At 45.8% G+C, this 17,528-nt stretch overlaps 1 protein-coding gene and 1 pseudogene across 1 annotated transcript in view; one reads left to right on the top strand and one right to left on the bottom strand.

Annotated features, from left to right (window-relative positions):
* Positions 1-1,832: 1,832 nt before the first annotated feature.
* Positions 1,833-10,763, bottom strand: Ftl1-ps12 (ferritin light chain 1, pseudogene 12; annotated as a pseudogene).
* Sae1 (SUMO1 activating enzyme subunit 1) overlaps positions 10,722-17,528 on the top strand; it is a 55,976-nt gene continuing 49,169 nt past the window's right edge. Inside the window, exon 1 of the mRNA NM_001012063.1 lies at positions 10,722-10,868. Coding sequence (NP_001012063.1) covers positions 10,762-10,868 — 107 coding nt within the window. The 5' untranslated portion in view covers positions 10,722-10,761. The remainder of the gene's footprint in view (positions 10,869-17,528) is intronic.

Genomic DNA, 17,528 nt, shown 5'->3' with positions numbered 1-17,528 from the left:
AGAGGATCTCACACCCTCACACATGCATACATGCAGGCAAAACATCAATGCACATTAAAAAAATAAATCTTTAAATATTATTATTCGTTGTTTGTTTCAAGACAAGATTTCTTTGTGTAGCTCTGGCTGTCTTGGAACTCATTTTGTAGAGAAGGCTGCCCACGAACTCAGAGAGCCACCTGCCTCTGTCTCCCGAGGGCAGGGGTCATAGGTGTGCACCACCACCTCCCATCCTCTGTTGTTATGTTTTCTTGTTTGTTTGTCTAAAGATTTATTTATGTTATGTATGTTAGTACAGTGTTGCTCTCTTCAGACACACCAGAAGCGGACATTGGATCCCATTACAGGTGGTTGTGAGCCATCTGTAACCTCTGAGCCATCTCTTCAACCCTGTTATGTTTTCTTTCTTTCTTGGTTTTGAAAGAGTGTACCCCTAAACGGGGAGCCGCGTCTCTCGCTCCAATCGTGGGATGGGGTGCCCCCAGGAATCACGAGTAGCCATCTTGATGTAACAGCAGGAGGTAGCTTTTATTAACGAGATCCCAGGTCTTAGCGGGATCCCGGGTCGACACGTATCCCACACAGGAGACAGAGGAATCGACCCCGAGCTTCCAAACTCGGGGGTTTATATAGGGGAATTCGCGTGGTTACACATGATTGGTCAATTCAAATGGTGCACAGTTACTTTTCGAGCGAAATTACATCAGCAAGGTGTACGTGCTCTCTAGCAGCTCGGCAGGCAGATAGGGTGGCTCATCTCACTCAGGGGGGTGAAGGAAGGGGAGGGGGTGGCTACAGATGGTCAATGTCCTTGGGGCTGATAGCTGGTCCGGCAGGTCCTATCTCTAACACCCTCTCAGGCACGTCCGGACCTTGTCTATGACTAACTTTTTGAAATTTTAATTCTTCGTTCCCCACTTCCTTTTGGGAGTAGTTCTAATCTTAGGACTACATAATAGGCTCAGCATTTAGGGGCTCCTCACTTTGCACAGCCTGATATTGTTGTCTTAGCATGAGGATTCTAATCTGGACACTATCCAAGCCTATACACCAAGGTCATGACTAGCTTTTAGAACTTCTAAACTTATACAGACTGTGATCCCTGAGGCACAGTCCCAAGAAGTATTAAGAGTACTAACATATGTAATGTTACATCATTTGTAATGGAAATCAAGCCTATCCCCACACCTATCTTGATAGAACCCAGGACAAACATGACTGAATTTCCCTCTAGGTCCCAGCTCTCAGCCCCAACAGCTAGTACACGGCTGGTGAGGGCTGAGAATTGACAGCTGTCAGGGTGGTCAGCAGCACCAGGTATGGTCCTTTCCAGCGAGGCTCAAGTGTCTGGGCTCAGTGTAGCTGAGGGCTGATAGCTGGTCCGGCAGGTCCTATCTCTAACACCCTCTCAGGCACGTCCAGACCTTGTCTATGACTAACTTTTTGAAATTTTAATTCTTTAGTTTTTGTTTGTTTGAGTTTGTTTGTTTATTTATTTATTTATTTATTTATATCAGTACACTGTAGCTGTCTTCAGACACACCAGAGGAGGCCATCGGATCCCATTACAGATGGTTGTGAGCCACCATATGGTTGCTGGGATTTGAACTCAGGACCTCTGGAAGAGCAGTCAGTGCTCTTAACCACTGAGCCATCTCTCCAGCCCTTGTTTGTTTTTTTTTTTTTTGTTTTTGTTTTTGTTTTTGTTTTTGTTTTTTTTTTCTGTTTCAAAAAGCTTTATTTTTACTTCGTCCAAGACTTGGAAGAGGCTCCAGAGGCTCCAGGGTGGTTACAAAGCTGCCTAGTGGCATTAGAGGTTCATTTGTGTGGAGGTGCTGAGGCGGTCGGTGCAGAGCAGAGGAGGGAGCCCCTTGGAAGGTGCAGAGGCCTAGTCCTGCTTAAGGGTGAGGCGCTCAAAGAGATACTCGCCCAGAGATGCCTGGGCCATGCCGGTCTGCGCTGGTTGTGGCCCTGCCACCCTACGCAGGTTGGTCAGGTGATTGCCCATCTTCTTGATGAGTTTCTCGTCCTTATTCAGGAAGTGACTTTCCAAGAAATCACAGAGGTGAGGGTCTGTGCGGGCAGAACCCAGGGCATGCAGATTCAAGCGGGCCTGGTTCAGGTTCTCCAGGGCCAAGGCAGCTTCCATGGCCTCCAGGGCTTTACCCCACTCGTCTCGAGATGGCTTCTGCACATCCTGGAAGAGTGCACGGCCCCCACATTCGTTCTGCAACTTGAGAAGACACTCAGCTCCCTCACGCTTCTCCTTGGCCAATTTGCGGAAGAAGTGGCCTACGCCCTCCAAAGCCACGTCATTCCGATCAAAAAAGAAGCCCAGAGAGTTAGGAGGCCCGCAGGTGCAAGTTGACCAGGCTGTTCACGGCAGCTGCCACTCCGGTGGAATAATTCTGACGAATCTAAGAGGATAGGCTGATCCGGAGTATGGAGCTAACCGCGAAGACAATGCTGGCTGGTCCTAGGAGCCGAAGGCGGCAAGGAGATGGTCCCGGAGGCTGCGACTGGAGAGACTTGTAAGGTGGCTGGAAGTTAATAAAGTGGGAGACCCCGCGTCTGTTCCATCCAAACACTGTTGAAGCAAGATACAGATCCTCGGGATCTCCAAAGCACTGCTTCCTGTTATGTTTTCTTAACACAAAAGAATCAGGAGTAGGGGGCTGGAGAGATGGCTCAGAGGTTAAGAGCACTGACTGCTCTTCCAGAGGTCCTGAGTTCAATTCCCAGCAACCACATGGTGGCTCACAACCATCTGTAATGGGTTCCGATGCTCCCTTCTGTGTGTCTGAAGACAGCTACAGTGTACTTATACATGATAAATAACTAGATCTTTAAAAAAAAATCAGGATTGAAATGAAGCAGTTGGAAATGCTGTTTGTTTCAGAACCACCAGGAGGAGGCTTTATAAAATTCCCAGGATCTCAGTTCCAACCCAGGCTAATTAATTGGAGTCTCTGAAGGAGGTTTGGCAGGGCATCTACTCCAAAGCTCCCAAGGTGATGCCTACATACAGGTGGGAATGAGCATTCTTGCTGCCGAAGACGACGTCAGGAGTGGTAAGCAGTCACCTTAGCAGATGTAACTTCACAAGCTTTAATCCCAGGCACTTAACCTACTGAAAAACTGGTCTACCCCCCTCTTTAAGGTACAGAACCTTAATTTGGCAACTTCTCTTCTTTTTTTTTTTTTTTTTTCCTTTTTCTTTTTTTTTTCGGAGCTGGGGACCGAACCCAGGGCCTTGCGCTTGCTAGGCAAGCGCTCTACCACTGAGCTAAATCCCCAACCCCAACTGTTCTCTTCTTAAAACAAAGCAATAGGGGTTGGGGATTTAGCTCAGTGGTAGAGTGCTTGCCTAGGAAGCGCAAGGCCCTGGGTTCGGTCCCCAGCTCCGAAAAAAAGAATCAAAAAAAAAAAAAAAAAACATTAAAGCAATGAGAAACAAAAGACACAGACATAAACTGACAGACATGGACAGATTGGTGCACCAAGGACAGACAATAGACAGAGAGGGGAGAGAACTAGACGTCTCCTGACCTCCTTCTTTCCCTAGGAGAGCTCCAAAAAAGCTTAAGCTCATTTTCCTTCTCTTTGACTAAAGCACCCTTGGAGAGCTGGGGAGGACTGTTTTTCTCAAACCCATGCTCTCTCTCACGTCTAGGGTGTAAACTGTCTCTAGTCAGGGTCCAAAGACTAAAAGCATCTGTAAGAATTATCTTTGCGGGGTTGGGGATTTAGCTCAGTGGTAGAGCGCTTGCCTAGGAAGCGCAAGGCCCTGGGTTCGGTCCCCAGCTCCGAAAAAAAGAACCAAAAAACAAAAAAAAAAAAAAAACAAAAAAACCCAAAAAAACAAAAAAAACAAAGCAATAAAAGATCCTTCAGAGTATGTGAATCTCCAAGCATCTCCAAGACCTACTGGTACTTCATTTCCACAGTAAGTTGGATTCGTTTGTTACCTAATACGAGCAGCTTTTGGATGGAAGGGTCTGTTCCGACTCCCAGCTTGAGGGGACCTTCATTATGGCGGATGGAGCAGGTTTGGAAGCAGACATGTGTGGTCGCTGGTCACATGGGATCTGCAGCCAGAAAACACAGAAGGATGAATGCTGGCTGTGGTCAGCTTGCTTTCTTCAGTCTGGGATGGTGGAGTGACACCGCTCTCAATGAGACTGGGTCTTTCTCTCTCTCTCAAACTAACCTAATCTGGAAACTTTCACCAATGTGCCAGAGGTTTGTTTCATCTTGGGTTTTTTTTTTTTTGTTCTTTTTTTCGGAGCTGGGGACCAAACCCAGGGCCTTGCGCTTCCTAGGCAAGCGCTCTACCACTGAGCTAAATCCCCAAACCCCCCCCCCCCCTTTTTTTTTTTAAAGATTTAAGTACACTGCCACTGACTTCAGACACACCAGAAGAGGGCATCAGATCCCATTACAGATGGTTGTGAGCCACCATGTGGTTGCTGGGGATTGAACTCAGACCTCTGGAAGAGCAGTCAGTGCTCTTAACCTCTGAGCCATCTCTCCAGCCCCTTCTCATCTTGTTTTTTTTTTTTTTTTTTTTTTTTTTTTTTTTTTTTGGTTCTTTTTTTTGGAGCTGGGGACCGAACCCAGGGCCTTGCGCTTCCTAGGTAAGCGCTGTACCACTGAGCTAAATCCCCAGCCCCTCATCTTGTTAAAACAGACAAATTAACCATCGAATTAGCTCTATTCCTTTTGAAAATTATGTTATTACATTTGTTTTTATTTCTTGAGCTGTGTGTGTGCACACATGTGTATTACCACAGGTTAGAGAACACATTTTGGGAGTGGAGCCTCCTTCCTCTCTGTGGGTCATGTTGATTAAGCTCAAGCCATCGAGCTTGCTGGCATGCGCCTTGTTCCACTGAGCCATCTCACTAGCTAGACTGAGGATGTCCTTGAACTTATTCTGATCCCCCTGGTTGGATTTACAAAGTGTTGATTGCAGGTGTGTCCCACTCTGCCCAGTTTCATACTAGGTGCTAGGATTCCAATCTAGAGCTTGGTTATGTTAGACAAATACTTTATTAGAAGAGTGTGATGGTTTGCATATGCATGGCCCAGGGAGGGGCACTATTAGAAAGTGTGGCCTTGTAGGAGGAAGTGTGTCACTGTGAGGTGGGTTTGGAGACCCTCCTCCGAGCTCCTAGGATGCTGAGGCTGTTCCTGACTTCCTTCCGGTGAAGATGTAGAACTCAGCTCCTCCTGCACCATGCCTGCCTGGATGCTGTGATGCTGCCATGCTCCCGTCTTGATGATAATGGATTGAACCTCTGAACCTGTAAGCCAGCCCCAATTAAATGTTGTCCTTTATAAAACTTGCATTGATCATGGTGTCTATTCACAGCAATAAAACCCTAGCTAAGACAAAGAGGCACACACCTAAGTACTTTATGAATAATGTGAGGTTTTGTTGTCCTTGTTTTTGTTTTGTTTTTGTTTTGGCTTTTCTTGACAGCGTTTCTTTTTCTTTTTTTTCTTTTTTTCGGAGCTGGGGACCGAACCCAGGGCCTTGCGCTTGCTAGGCAAGTGCTCTACCACTGAGCTAAATCCCCAACCCTTGACAGCGTTTCTCTGTGTGGCCCTGGCTGTCCTGGAACTCACTTGGTAGACCAGGCTGGCCTCAAACTCACTCCTCGGTAGACTAGGCTGGCCTTGAACTCAGAGACCTTCATGCCTCTGCCTCTTGCATGCATCACTGAAAGAACCTCGCTCAAGTCTCGGGATGGCGCGCCCCAGGAAACACGAGAGACCGATCTTGATGTAAAAGCAAGAGGCCGTTTAATAAAAACGGAGCTTGGGGTTGGGGATTTAGCTCAGTGGTAGAGCGCTTGCCTAGGAAGCGCAAGGCCCTGGGTTCGGTCCCCAGCTCCGAAAAAAAGAACCAAAAAAAAAAAAAAAAAAAAAACGGATCTCTGGGCCAACACGTATCTCAAGCAGGAGACAGAGGAGTCGACCCTGAAGCTCAAAAGTCAGGGGTTTATACAGGGAAGGCTAGGGGGTTTGGCGCGGTTTCACACAATTGGCTGTTTCAAACAGTGGCGGCTAATTTTTGGTGCGGCTGTAAGTGATTGGCTCATTTAAACATAGCAGTGAGATCACAACACAGCAGAAGAGTACGTGCTGACTGGGGAGTTCGGGTTTTTAGAAGCCAGGGGCTTATCAGGGTTTGAAGGACATCTGGTTAAAGTGTGACTCTGAGTAAGGGGGGGGGGGGAGATGCCCTCCTGTCAAATGGTTTATGAGTCAGTCCTGATAGCTTGGGCTGGTTCCTGCATTCCTTTTCTTTATCTTTATGGTTAGTCCTAGCGGCAGGGCTGCCTGTACTTGTCTGGGCTTGTTTCTTATAGTTTAGCCCTGAGTCTGTGGATTTTGAAACTTATTCTTTTAATTTTATATTTTTAAACCTTAAATCTGTATAATTTTCCTTTCATCACCACCCTGCTAAGTATTTTTAATTTTTTCGACAATTCCATACATATCCATACTGTGATCCCACCATGTTTGCCAGCCCCCATTATCCTCTTTTATCCCTTTCTCTGCCCCATCAACTGCTCTTAAGACAAATGACCTCCAACTTCCAAGTTTTTTTGGTTTTATTCTGTGTGTTCATGTGAGAGCGTGTATGCATGCATATGCATGCATGTGCACTGTCTGGATATACACACCGTGTGTGTGTGTGTGTGTGTGTGTGTGTGTGTGTGTCTGTGTGTCTAATACATTTAATTAGGGTTGTTTTCACAAACATTGGTTGGAGAAGTGTTAGCATTTACAATATTGTGTGTGGTGTACTTAAGCTTATCAGTGTCCCATCCTACCTGTGGAGGTCAGAGGATAGCCTCTGGTATCAGTCTTAACTCCCACCTTGCACAAGACAACATCCCTATTTCATTGCAACATATACCAGGCTAGGGGAGTCTGTCTTTGCTTCCTATCTCAAGGTGTGAATGCCTGGATTGAAGACAGACTGACAACCAAATCCGGTTTTCTATGGGTTCTGAAGAACCAAGTTAAAATCCTCACATTTACAACACGATTGACTGGACTGGACCTGCTCTGCAGACCAGGCTAGCCTCAATTGACAGATCCATCTGCCTCTGACTTCTGAGTGCTGGTGTTAAAGGCGTGTGAAACCATACTGGGATTGACTATAATATGTTTTCTGAGATATAGGACGGCTATGTGGCCCAGGCTGGCTTGGAACTCTTAATCCTCTTTGCTCTCTGAGTGCTGGGATTGGTTGCAAGTTCTATCATGCCCATTAATGAGCAACACGATTGTCTCTGGGGACTAGATAAAGACTATCTGGAACCCATGACAAATCAGTAATTTTTAAAAAAAGATTTGTTTGTTTGTTTATGTCTACAGTGCTCTGCCTGTTTGTATGCTTTCAGGCCAAAAGAGGGCGCCAGGGCTCATGATAGACACCATGTGGTTGCTGGGAATCAAACTCAGGAACTTTTTTTTTTTTTAAAGATTTATTCATTTATTATATATAAGTACGCTGTAGCTGTCTTCAGATACACCAGAAGAGGGCATGGGGTCTCTTTACAGATGGTTGTGAGCCACCATGTGGTTGCTGGGAATTGAACTCAGGACCTCTGGAAGAGTAGTCGGGTGCTCTTACGCCCAACCATCTCTCCAGCCCTTAAACTCAGGAACTTTTAAAGAGCAGTCAGTGCTCTTAATCTCAACAGCACCAGCTTGTTTTTTTGTTTTTTTGGGTTTTTTTTTTGTTTTTTTGGTTTTTTTTTTAAAGATTTATTTATTTATTTTATATATGGGAACACACTGTCGCTTGTCCCATTACAGATGGTTGTGAGCCACCATGTGGTTGCTGGGAATTGAACTCAAGACCTTTGGAGGAGCAGTCAGTGCTCTTTTTTTTTTTTTTAAAGATTTATTTATTTATATATATATATGAGTACACAGTTGCTGCCTTCAGACACACCAGAAAAGGGCATCAGGACTCATTATAGACGGTTGTGAGCCACCATGTGGTTCTTTGGATTTGAACTCAGGGCCTCTGGAAGAGCAGTCAGTGCTCTTAACTGCTGAGCCATCTCTCCAACTCTCAGCACTCCTGGACTTTATTTTTTATTTTGTATTTCATTCTATTTCTTAAGATTTATGCTGGGTTCGGTCCCCAGCCACGAAAAAAAGAAAAGAAAAAAAGATTTATGTATTTATTTATGTATATGAGTACACTGTCTGTCTTCAGACACACCAGAAGAGGGCATCGGACCCCATTACAGATGGTTGTGGACCACCATGTGGGTGCTGGGAATTGAACTTAGGACCTCTGGAAGAGCAGTCACTGTTCTTAACTGCTGAACCATCTCTCTAGCCCTTATTTTTGGTTTTTCATGACAAGGTTTCTTTGGATAACCTTGGCTGTCCTGGAACTCATCCTGTAGACCAGGCTGGTCTTGAACTCCCATTTATCTATCTGCCTCTGCCTGGGATTAAAAGTGTGTGTTAGCATGCTTAACGCATATTTTATTTCTGTTTTGTTTGAAGGGCATTTTGAGACACAGTCCTGCTGTGTAGTAATGCTGGCTTCAAACTCAAAATGGCACTGTTCCTGCGTTAGCTTCCCAAGAGTGAGCCTAAACATCATGCTGTTGGGGCCAGAGAGATGGCTCAGAGATTAAGAACGCTGTGTGGGGGCTGGGGATTTAGCTCAGTGGTAGAGCGCTTACCTAGGAAGCGCAAGGCCCTGGGTTCGGTCCCCAGCTCCAAAAAAAAGAACCAAAAAAAAAAAAAAAAAAAAAAAAGAACGCTGTGTGCTCTAGAGGTCCTGAGTTCAATTCCCAGCATCCACCTGGTGGCTCAAAACCATCTATAGTGAGTTCTGGTGCCTTCTTTTGGCATGCAGGCACACATGAAGGCTGAATGCTGTATATATAATAAATAAATGTAAAACAAATAAACAAAAAAAAGTTTTGCTTTTGTTGTGTGTATGATGGTGTCACATGCATGTGTGGAGGTAAAAGGTCAACCTTGGATGCTCTTATTCAGGTGCTGTCTATTTTATTAGCTTTTGTTTTAAATTATCCATTATTAATGTGGAGGTGGGGGTGCCTGGAGAGTTGGCTCAATGGTGAAGAACACTCATTGTTCTTCTAGAGGATCTGGGCTCAGTTCCTAGCTCCTACATGGGGGCTTCTGCCTATTACTCCAGTTCTGGGGGAATTCAACCCTCTCTTCTCATCTCCTTATGTACACATTTATTGCACAGAAAAAAAAATCTATACACATAAAAGTATCGTGTGTGTGTGTGTGTGTGTGTGTGTGTGTGTGTGTCTAGCGGGTTCAGTGAGTGCACACACTTGCACACAATGCACATGAGGACACTAAAAGAGAAGTGTTGAGTCAATTCTATTCCAGTTTCATGTGGCTTCTAGTAATGGAACTCGAGTTACCATGTGTGCATAGGAAGTGCTTTTACCTAGTGGAGAGACCATCTGGCTAGCATTCTGCTTGCTTTTTTCTTTTCTTTTCTTTCCTCTCCCTCACCCCCCCATGCTCCCCCCCCCCCCCCGCTCGTTTTTTGTTCATTTGTTTTTCCGGATAGGGTTTCTCTATGTGGCCCTGGCTGTTCTAGAACTTGCTAGACCAGGAAGGCCTTGAACTCACAGAGATCTGCCGGCTTCTTCCTCCAGAGTACTGGGATTAAAGGCCTGCGTAGCCATCACCACCCAGCACAACCTTGGTTTTTAATGCAGGATCTCTTTGTTGGCATATAGACTGAGTCTCAAGCAAGGTCCAGAAACCCTTCCCTCAGTCTCTACCTCCCAAGTGCTGAGATTACAAATCTGCACTACAAAACTTTTCTTTTTTTAAAACAGGGATCTAGAATTAAACTCAGGTCTGGGCAAGCACTTTTTACTGAAGTCCTTGTTGGTTTTGAGACAGGATCTCATTCATCGTAATTCTCCTACTTCAGCCTCGTGAATGCTGGGATTACAGGCATGAGCCTATAAACCTAGGTTTGCTTTTTTTTTTTTTTTTTTTCTCGGAGCTGGGGACCGAACCCAGGGCCTTGGGCTTTCTAGGCAAGCGCTCTACCGCTGAGCTAAATCCCCAACCCCTGCTTTTGTTTGTTAACAGGATCTCATGTAACCCAGGCCTTGAACTTTTGATTCCTTTCACTTCTTTTTGTCCAAAAGCTGTGATCACAGGCATGGCCCACCATGACCAATTTGAGTACTGCATCTTACATAAGGATTTGAGAATGTGTCAGGAGAGGAAGGTGGGGAGGGGAGGGAGTCCTTCCTTCCTTCCTAAGCATCTCCAATTCCCTCCAGGAGGAATGTCTAGTTTTCTTTTTTTTTTTTCTTCCCTCAATAGGTCCATGTGGACAGGTCACATTTTAAGCATTCTGCTCATTTCACCACACCATGGACGCTGGAATCCCCGTAACAACTCGATAAACACAAGACCAGCTTCATAAATGATCGTGTTGACGTCCTCGAGGAGTCAAAACACCCGCCACTTTTTCTTTCTTTCTTTTTTTCTTTTTCCTCTCTGGGATTGATTGGCGTCTCTGTCACGTGATCCGGGGCGGCTAGCGGGCCTTGGGGTCTTGGGCATCCACGTGGTCTCCCGCAAAGCACGGAGGTGGCTCTGCGCAGGCGCGGCTGTCTACGCAGGCGCAAGCGCGTCCCGGGTGCACGGGCTCTCCGCCGGCGGTTAGCGAGAGCGGGATCGGGTGAGCTGAAAGCCGGCGCCATGGTGGAGAAGGAGGAGGTCAGCGGCGGCGGCGGCGGCATCAGCGAGGAGGAGGCAGCGCAGTATGACCGACAGATCCGCCTGTGGGGACTGGAGGCTCAGAAGCGGTGAGGGGCGCCGCGGGCCGGGGCCGGCGTATGGGCCCTGAGGGAGAGGGTGGGGCTCGGTTGTAGAACCGAGTCGGCGTTGATGCATTTGGTTGTCCTAGAGCTTCAGAATAGACGAATGGAGGGTGTTTCTGCAAAGTATGGGAGGTGGAGATGGCCCTTGTGTAGTAGTGTGTGTGTCCTCGGAGGAGGCGGGGAAGAGGGAGGATTCGAACTGGAGACTCCCTCGGTGTCTGTACCTGGTGATGGTGGGGTTTAGGTGAGGCTGTTAGAGTGTAAGAGGGGGTGGGCATGAGTGCAGAGTGTAGGGGCGGGCTGAGCTCATTAATTTCTAGTTAATGAGAACCTTTGTTGGATGCCCTGGGGACTTGGCAAACCCCACAGGCTCCTCTTGAGGAGTGCTCGAGAGCTAATTCTGACAAAGGGACTCCAGGAGAGGCGCTGAGTGGCCGAATTTATTGAGCACACTGCTACAGATGCTGTTTGGTTTGTTTTTTTCCCTTCCCCCTAGACCAGGTTTCTCTGAGCAGCCCTGGCTGACCTGGGACTCCCTCTGTAGACCATGCTGCTTCAAACTCAGAGATCAGCCTGCTTCTGCATCTTGAATGAGTACTGGGATTAAAAAGGCATGTGCCATAATGCCTGGCTTCCTTCACATTTTCGAGTTATGTTTTGCAGGGGGCATGGATGTTCATATTTTTAATTCCAGTACTCTGGAGGTAGAGTTTGAGGTTAGCCTGATCTATGTAGTTCCTGGACAGCCGGGGCTACCTCAGTGAGACACTGTCTCAAATCAAAACAAACTCCAAGGATAATTGTTTTTACAGCTTAGGCTGGCTTTGAACTTGCAGAGATCTTACTTCTCTCAGGTGCTGGGATAAAGGCATGCACTGTCACACATTGGCTCCCAGAGCATTTTTCCGGGAAGAGGTTTTAGAATTTTATGTGTTGGTTTCTGTGTATGTTTTCCGTGGTGCTGATGTGGATGCCAAAGGGTAACTTTGCACAGTCAGTTCTTGTCTTTCACCTTTATGTAGAGTCTGAGGTTTAAACTCAGGTTGTCAGGTGTCCGTCAGGCATTTGAGACTCGCACTTTACTTGGTGAGGCACCTTGCTGAGCATTTTTTATTGAACAAAATAGGCTCCTTCCCAACTTGAAGCTTATGTTCTGATGGGGACTAAGGACCGTATTCCTAATTAATAAAGTTCCGTAGGGGGTTGGGGATTTAGCTCAGTGGTAGAGCGCTTGCCTAGGAAGCGCAAGGCCCTGGGTTCGGTCCCCAGCTCCGAAAAAAAGAACCAAAAAAAAAAAAAAAATAAATAAATAAAAAAAATAAAGTTCCATAGGAATAAGACTCTAGGATAGTGTCGCACACCTGACACTGCAGCACTTTGGAGGCTGAGGATGGAGGAGTGGGCTCAAAACTAATCTTCAGTACAGAGTGAGATTGATGCCATTGTGAGCTATCCAGGGACACCTCATCTCAGAAACCAAAGTGCTGCCAGGTATGGTGATACAAGCCTTGATCCTGTCAGGGGCAGGTTAGGTCTACGTAAACGCCCCAGTCAGACCAGAAAACTGTACATTGGTGAAGTGGCTCACGCTTTTAGTCCCAGTATTCAGGAGGCTGAAGAGGGAGGGAGGCACCAAATAAACAAGATGTGTTGGTACACGTAGGTAAGTGCAGGAAGATCAGGAATAGAAGGCCTCAGCACGGTGGTATGCACCTTTATTCTCAGAGAGCTTGAGCCCTCATGGCCTACATAGTGACACCCTTACTTTAAAGGGGTGGGGGTAGCATGGGAACTGAAGAGCAGCTCTTGGAAGTAGGCTCAAATCTCTTTCCCCTCATCCACATTATGGCCCACAACCACCTGTAACTCCAGTTGTAGGGAATCTGAACTCCTCTTTTGGCCTCTGGGCACTGCACACGTGTGCAACACATACATACACTCAGATGCGCACACGTAGACAGTTTCTGAAGAAAGAAGGGATGAACGTATTTTATGATATTGTGCTGTAAATGAGATAGCACATGAACAACTCCCGCGCCCACAGAGGCATCAGTAGACTCTGGTTAGACAAGTCTGAGTATTAAGCAACAAAAGAAGGGACAACATTAGAGTACTGAACCACTGACATCCCTAAGAGGTTTTATGAGCAGTTACAGTTTCAGCCTAGAAGTGGGATCCTGTGCTAGACATGTGTGTTTTACTTGGGTTATAAATATTCCAGCTTCATAGCCTACCCCAGCAAATGGTTTATTTTTCTTTTGAGATGGGGTTTCACTCTATCCCAAGTTGGCATCAAACTTGGAGCAGTCCTCCTGCCCACTGCTAGGAGAGCTGGCATCACAGGTGCAGTGACATAGATTTATAATCCCAGTGCTTCAGGGTGGCTTTGGGAGAGCCAGGAGTTCAAGGCTAGCCTGCTACATAAGGCTATCAAAAACAAGAAATTTGTTTGAAGCCTTCTGTCTCTGAGGATTGTAGTAACAGCATAGTTAGCATAGAGGTTTATGTTTTGTTGGCTGAAATTTGACCTGTGCCTTGTCTTCCAGCATATCACTTAAGCATGGTGGTGTGCTCATTGGTGTATAGCTCAGCTATTACAGAGTCCTGGGTTCTATCTCTTGTACTGTATATGAAAGGGCTCAGTAGCTGATGTCCATAATGTCAACCCTGTCTCCTCCTTCTTAAAAACAAAACTAAAACAAACCCCACAAAGTTTAGGAAATTATGGGCTTCTTTAGGAAAGTGCTACTTTCCTAGAGAAAGTCTGGTAACTAATGAATGAATCACTTGTTTAAACTTGGAGAGGTCAAATAGGATCCTTTAGTACCCAGGTCCTTTGTTGGGAGCAGCCTTAACTTCCCTAGAAGAGAATCCGGTTAGGTGAATGAAAAATAGAATGAAAAAATAAGCCAGTCCACAGGACTGAGGCTCCACTAAGCTTGCAGACAGGCCTAGCATATGAGCCCTGAGTTGTACCCAGTAGGTTAAACAAAATGTGTCTTCCCCCAACCTCCCAAGACAAGGTTTCTCTGTGTAACTTTGACTGTCTTGGAACTAGATCTGTAGATTGGGCTGGCCTTGAGTTCATAGATCCTCCTGCTTCCGTCTCCCTGGTGCTGAGACTAACTGTATGTGTAGCCACTACCTGCCTCAAGACATGTCTTTGAACTGGGGACAGGAGATTGTAAGGGACAAGATGGAAGCACGGGGGCCAAGTGCATTTCAGCAGGGTCTGCTGTTACCCAGGCTCAGCCTGATCACCTTGAACTTCCGGTCCTCCTGTCCTTGCCTCTCTCTGTGTCTTTGGAGTGCTTGGATTACAGCTGTGTGCCACACAGCATTTGTGCTGTGCTGGGGTCGGAGCCCAGTATTCTGTCTTGTTAAGTAAGTGCTTTATCAACTGAGTTAAAGGCGGTTAGAGCTTCATTTTGTACTTTTAAGGAACAGAAACCTGGGCTGTTGAGAGGACTCAGTTAAGAGCACATACTCCCTCAGGAGGTTGGCGTTCAGTTCCTGGAACGGCAGCTTCTAACTCCTGCAACTCCACTTTAGGGGATTTAGCTACCTGTGGTTCCTGTACACATGTGCTGAACAAAAATGTGTGCAACCAAACACAACAAAATAAATAATAAATATTTTTATATTTGAAAAAAGAAACAAGGTCTTGCTTTGTTCTGCGTGGGTTCAAATGGTGATCTTTTTTTTTTTTTAAAGTTTTATTTATTATGTATACAGTGTTCTGCATGCACATATGCCTACAGGCCAGAAGGACATCAGATTCATTACAGATGGTTGTGAGCCACCATGTGGTTGCTGGGAAGTGAACTCAGGGCCTCTGGAAGAGCAGTCATTGCTCTTAACCGCTGAGCCATCTCTCCAGCCCTTCAACTGATGATCTTCCTGCCTCAGCTTCCTGCATAGCTGGAACTATGTATGTTTGCTTGCTTATGGGGTTGGGGATTTGGCTCAGTGGTAGAGCGCTTGCCTAGCAAGTGCAAGGCCCTGGGTTCGATCCCCAGCTCCGAAAAAAAAAAAAAAGAATGTTTGCTTGCTTACTCATGGGTGCTGTTGAGTTTTATAGGTGAGACCGGATGATCACATGGCTAAGGTATAGGTTGGGGAAATGGGAAAATGTGTATGTTATGCATATGTTTTCAACTCAAATAGTGTGCCTCAGACAAACCTCATTGACTACACTATTGCCACGGTGCAAACTTCTGTATAGTTTTTATGCTCATGTACTTCTGTAGGATTGATTCCTAGAAGGGGATTTGCTACTTCATTAAGTGCTGACTGTGTACCAGGTAGTGTTTTAAGCCTTTTTCATGTAATTGAGCCATTAGTAAGCTATGGTCTCTGGGGTACTGGCATGTGTGGTTAAGATTAAAACAGGATACTCATTTTCGATTGCTGCTAAATAAAGAGAATAGTTCCAGACCTCTCATTCTGAAGAGCTGTGTTGTAGTGGCTGGGGGTTGGGGGGTTGGAGAAGCTATGCAGTAACCTAGTCAGAAGCTTTTTCTCCCTTTTTGTAAAATTTTTCACAGAATATCCTCTTTTTCGTGTCTGCAGTTCTCTATGTGTGTGCTTTGAGACAGGGTCTCGCTCTGTAACAGCTAGTCTGGAACTTTGGCCTCCTGGATTTACAGTGTGAGTCACCTCTCCCGGCTAGCTTTACTTTGTACTTTTGATTCTCCTGTCTCAGCTTCCTGAGCAGCTGGTATGGCAAGCCTGAGCCATTAAGACTTTAAATATTACTGCTGCAAGGAAAGCATGGTTGTGAGCCACCATGTGGGTGCTGGGAATTGAACTCAGGACCTCTGGAAGAGCAGTCAGCGCTCTTAAACACTGAACCATCTCTCCAGCCAGGGAAATTTCTTTATTATTGAATGTCTGTGACAGGTGGTATATATCTTAGCAGATATGTATGCAGGTCAGGGAACAACTTTGTGGACTTGGTTCCTATTAACTTTCGGTAGCTTCTGAGACTGGAAATCACGTCCTCAGGCATCTTCAAGCAGCAGACATTCTTGCTTGTGGCACCTGAGCCAGCTGGCTGCCTTTTTGTCTCCTTTTCTTTGAATGTGAACCTACTCCATTGATTGTGCTGCCCACAGTCAGGGTAGGTCTGCCCTCTTTCATTGACCCTTTATATAAACACTGTTGTAGAACATACCCAGAGCTGTGTATACATGGTGATTTTAAATCTGATAAAGTCAACAGTGAATATTAACCTCTTCAGGCTCTAAGGAAGTGGCATTGGGGTGGGGGAGTTTGAATGGGCCAGAGAGGAAGAAGTGTGTTACGGGGTGTGGGATGTTCTGATTTTGAAGTCTTGGTGAATAGTCTGGTAATAGGCAATAAACCTAGTACAGTAGTATAGACAAGTCCTGAACAACTAAATGTGAGTGTAGATTTTGTTATCTGGGAATGTAGCGCCTTCCTGTGTGCATGAAGTCCTGGGTTTGATCCCAGTACCAAATACATGAGGCAAGAAGGTGCACACTGGAGGTAGAGTCGGGAGGGTCAAAGTTCAAGGCTGTCCTCTGCTCCATAGTTTTAGGGCCACTTGGTAAGCATGAGACCCAAGTCTCAATTCTTTTTGAGAGTGAGTGTTGAAAAATCTAGATTCAAGTGTATGACTAGCCAGGCTTTTGTAATGAAGGTAGGAGTTTAAGAGAAGTTCAGTAAGTCTGTCTCAACACCGTGGCCTTTTTCTTACATGCCAGGTGTTTTTTCAGAATCTAGATGATGCTTCTGCTTATGGTCCTAAGAGGCTTGGAACTCAGGTCAAAGATCAAGGTGGCTTCAATTTTTCAGTAATTCTCTTGGATTTATCTGCCTTTTTTGTTTTTCAAGACAGGGTCTTTCATGTAGCCCTGCTGTCCTAGAACTTATTTGTAGACCAGAGATACATGACCTGCCTCTGCCTCGTTAGTGCTGGGATTAAAGACGTGTGCCGCCACTACCGGGCTTAAATATTAGCTTTTAACATTTTTCTTTTGAGTATTAATTTCTACCACATAGCCATAAAGTTGGCTTTCATGTAAACTAGTGTGTGTGTCTCATGCCTTACTGAGGTTTTTCTTTTTCTTCATCTTTTAGAAAGGGTCTCATAACCCAGGCTGACCTCAAGCAAAGAATGACCGACCTCGAGCTTCTGATCCAGTGCTTGGGATTATAGGGTGCCCCACCATCTCCAGCTTTGTTCTGTTTTAGCTTTAGAATTGTATAGTACTGTAGTTGGCCTGAAACTTCCCATCCTCCTTCCTTAGGTTTAGAAGTGCTGGGATTGGGGTTGGGGATTTAGCTCAGTGGTAGAGCGTTTGCAAGGCCCTGGGTTCGGTCCCCAGCTCCGAAAAAAAGAAGAAAGAAAGAAAAAAAAAGAAGTGCTGGGATTTTAGCTATGCACCCCAGCACCTGACAGCCACTGGGCGTACTAAAGACTTTAACGCTTAAGTAAGCACTCACCGATTGTGGAAGTCATTTTGAAAAAGAGCCCCTGGTGTTTGTTCTCCAGGTGCTTTGTTTTTTTGTCTTATTTTTCTTTGTAGAAATCAAAACAATTCCCCTACCTGTTTTTGTTGTGCTCAGGTTGGCCTAACTATGTGGCATAGCATGACTCTACCCCCGATCCTGTCTCTG

This window comes from Rattus norvegicus, chromosome 1 (genome assembly GCF_036323735.1).
Source record: "Rattus norvegicus strain BN/NHsdMcwi chromosome 1, GRCr8, whole genome shotgun sequence".
Lineage (NCBI taxonomy): Eukaryota > Metazoa > Chordata > Mammalia > Rodentia > Muridae > Rattus > Rattus norvegicus.
Note: the sequence above shows the minus strand (reverse complement) of the source record. Positions and strands in the feature narration are given on the sequence as shown.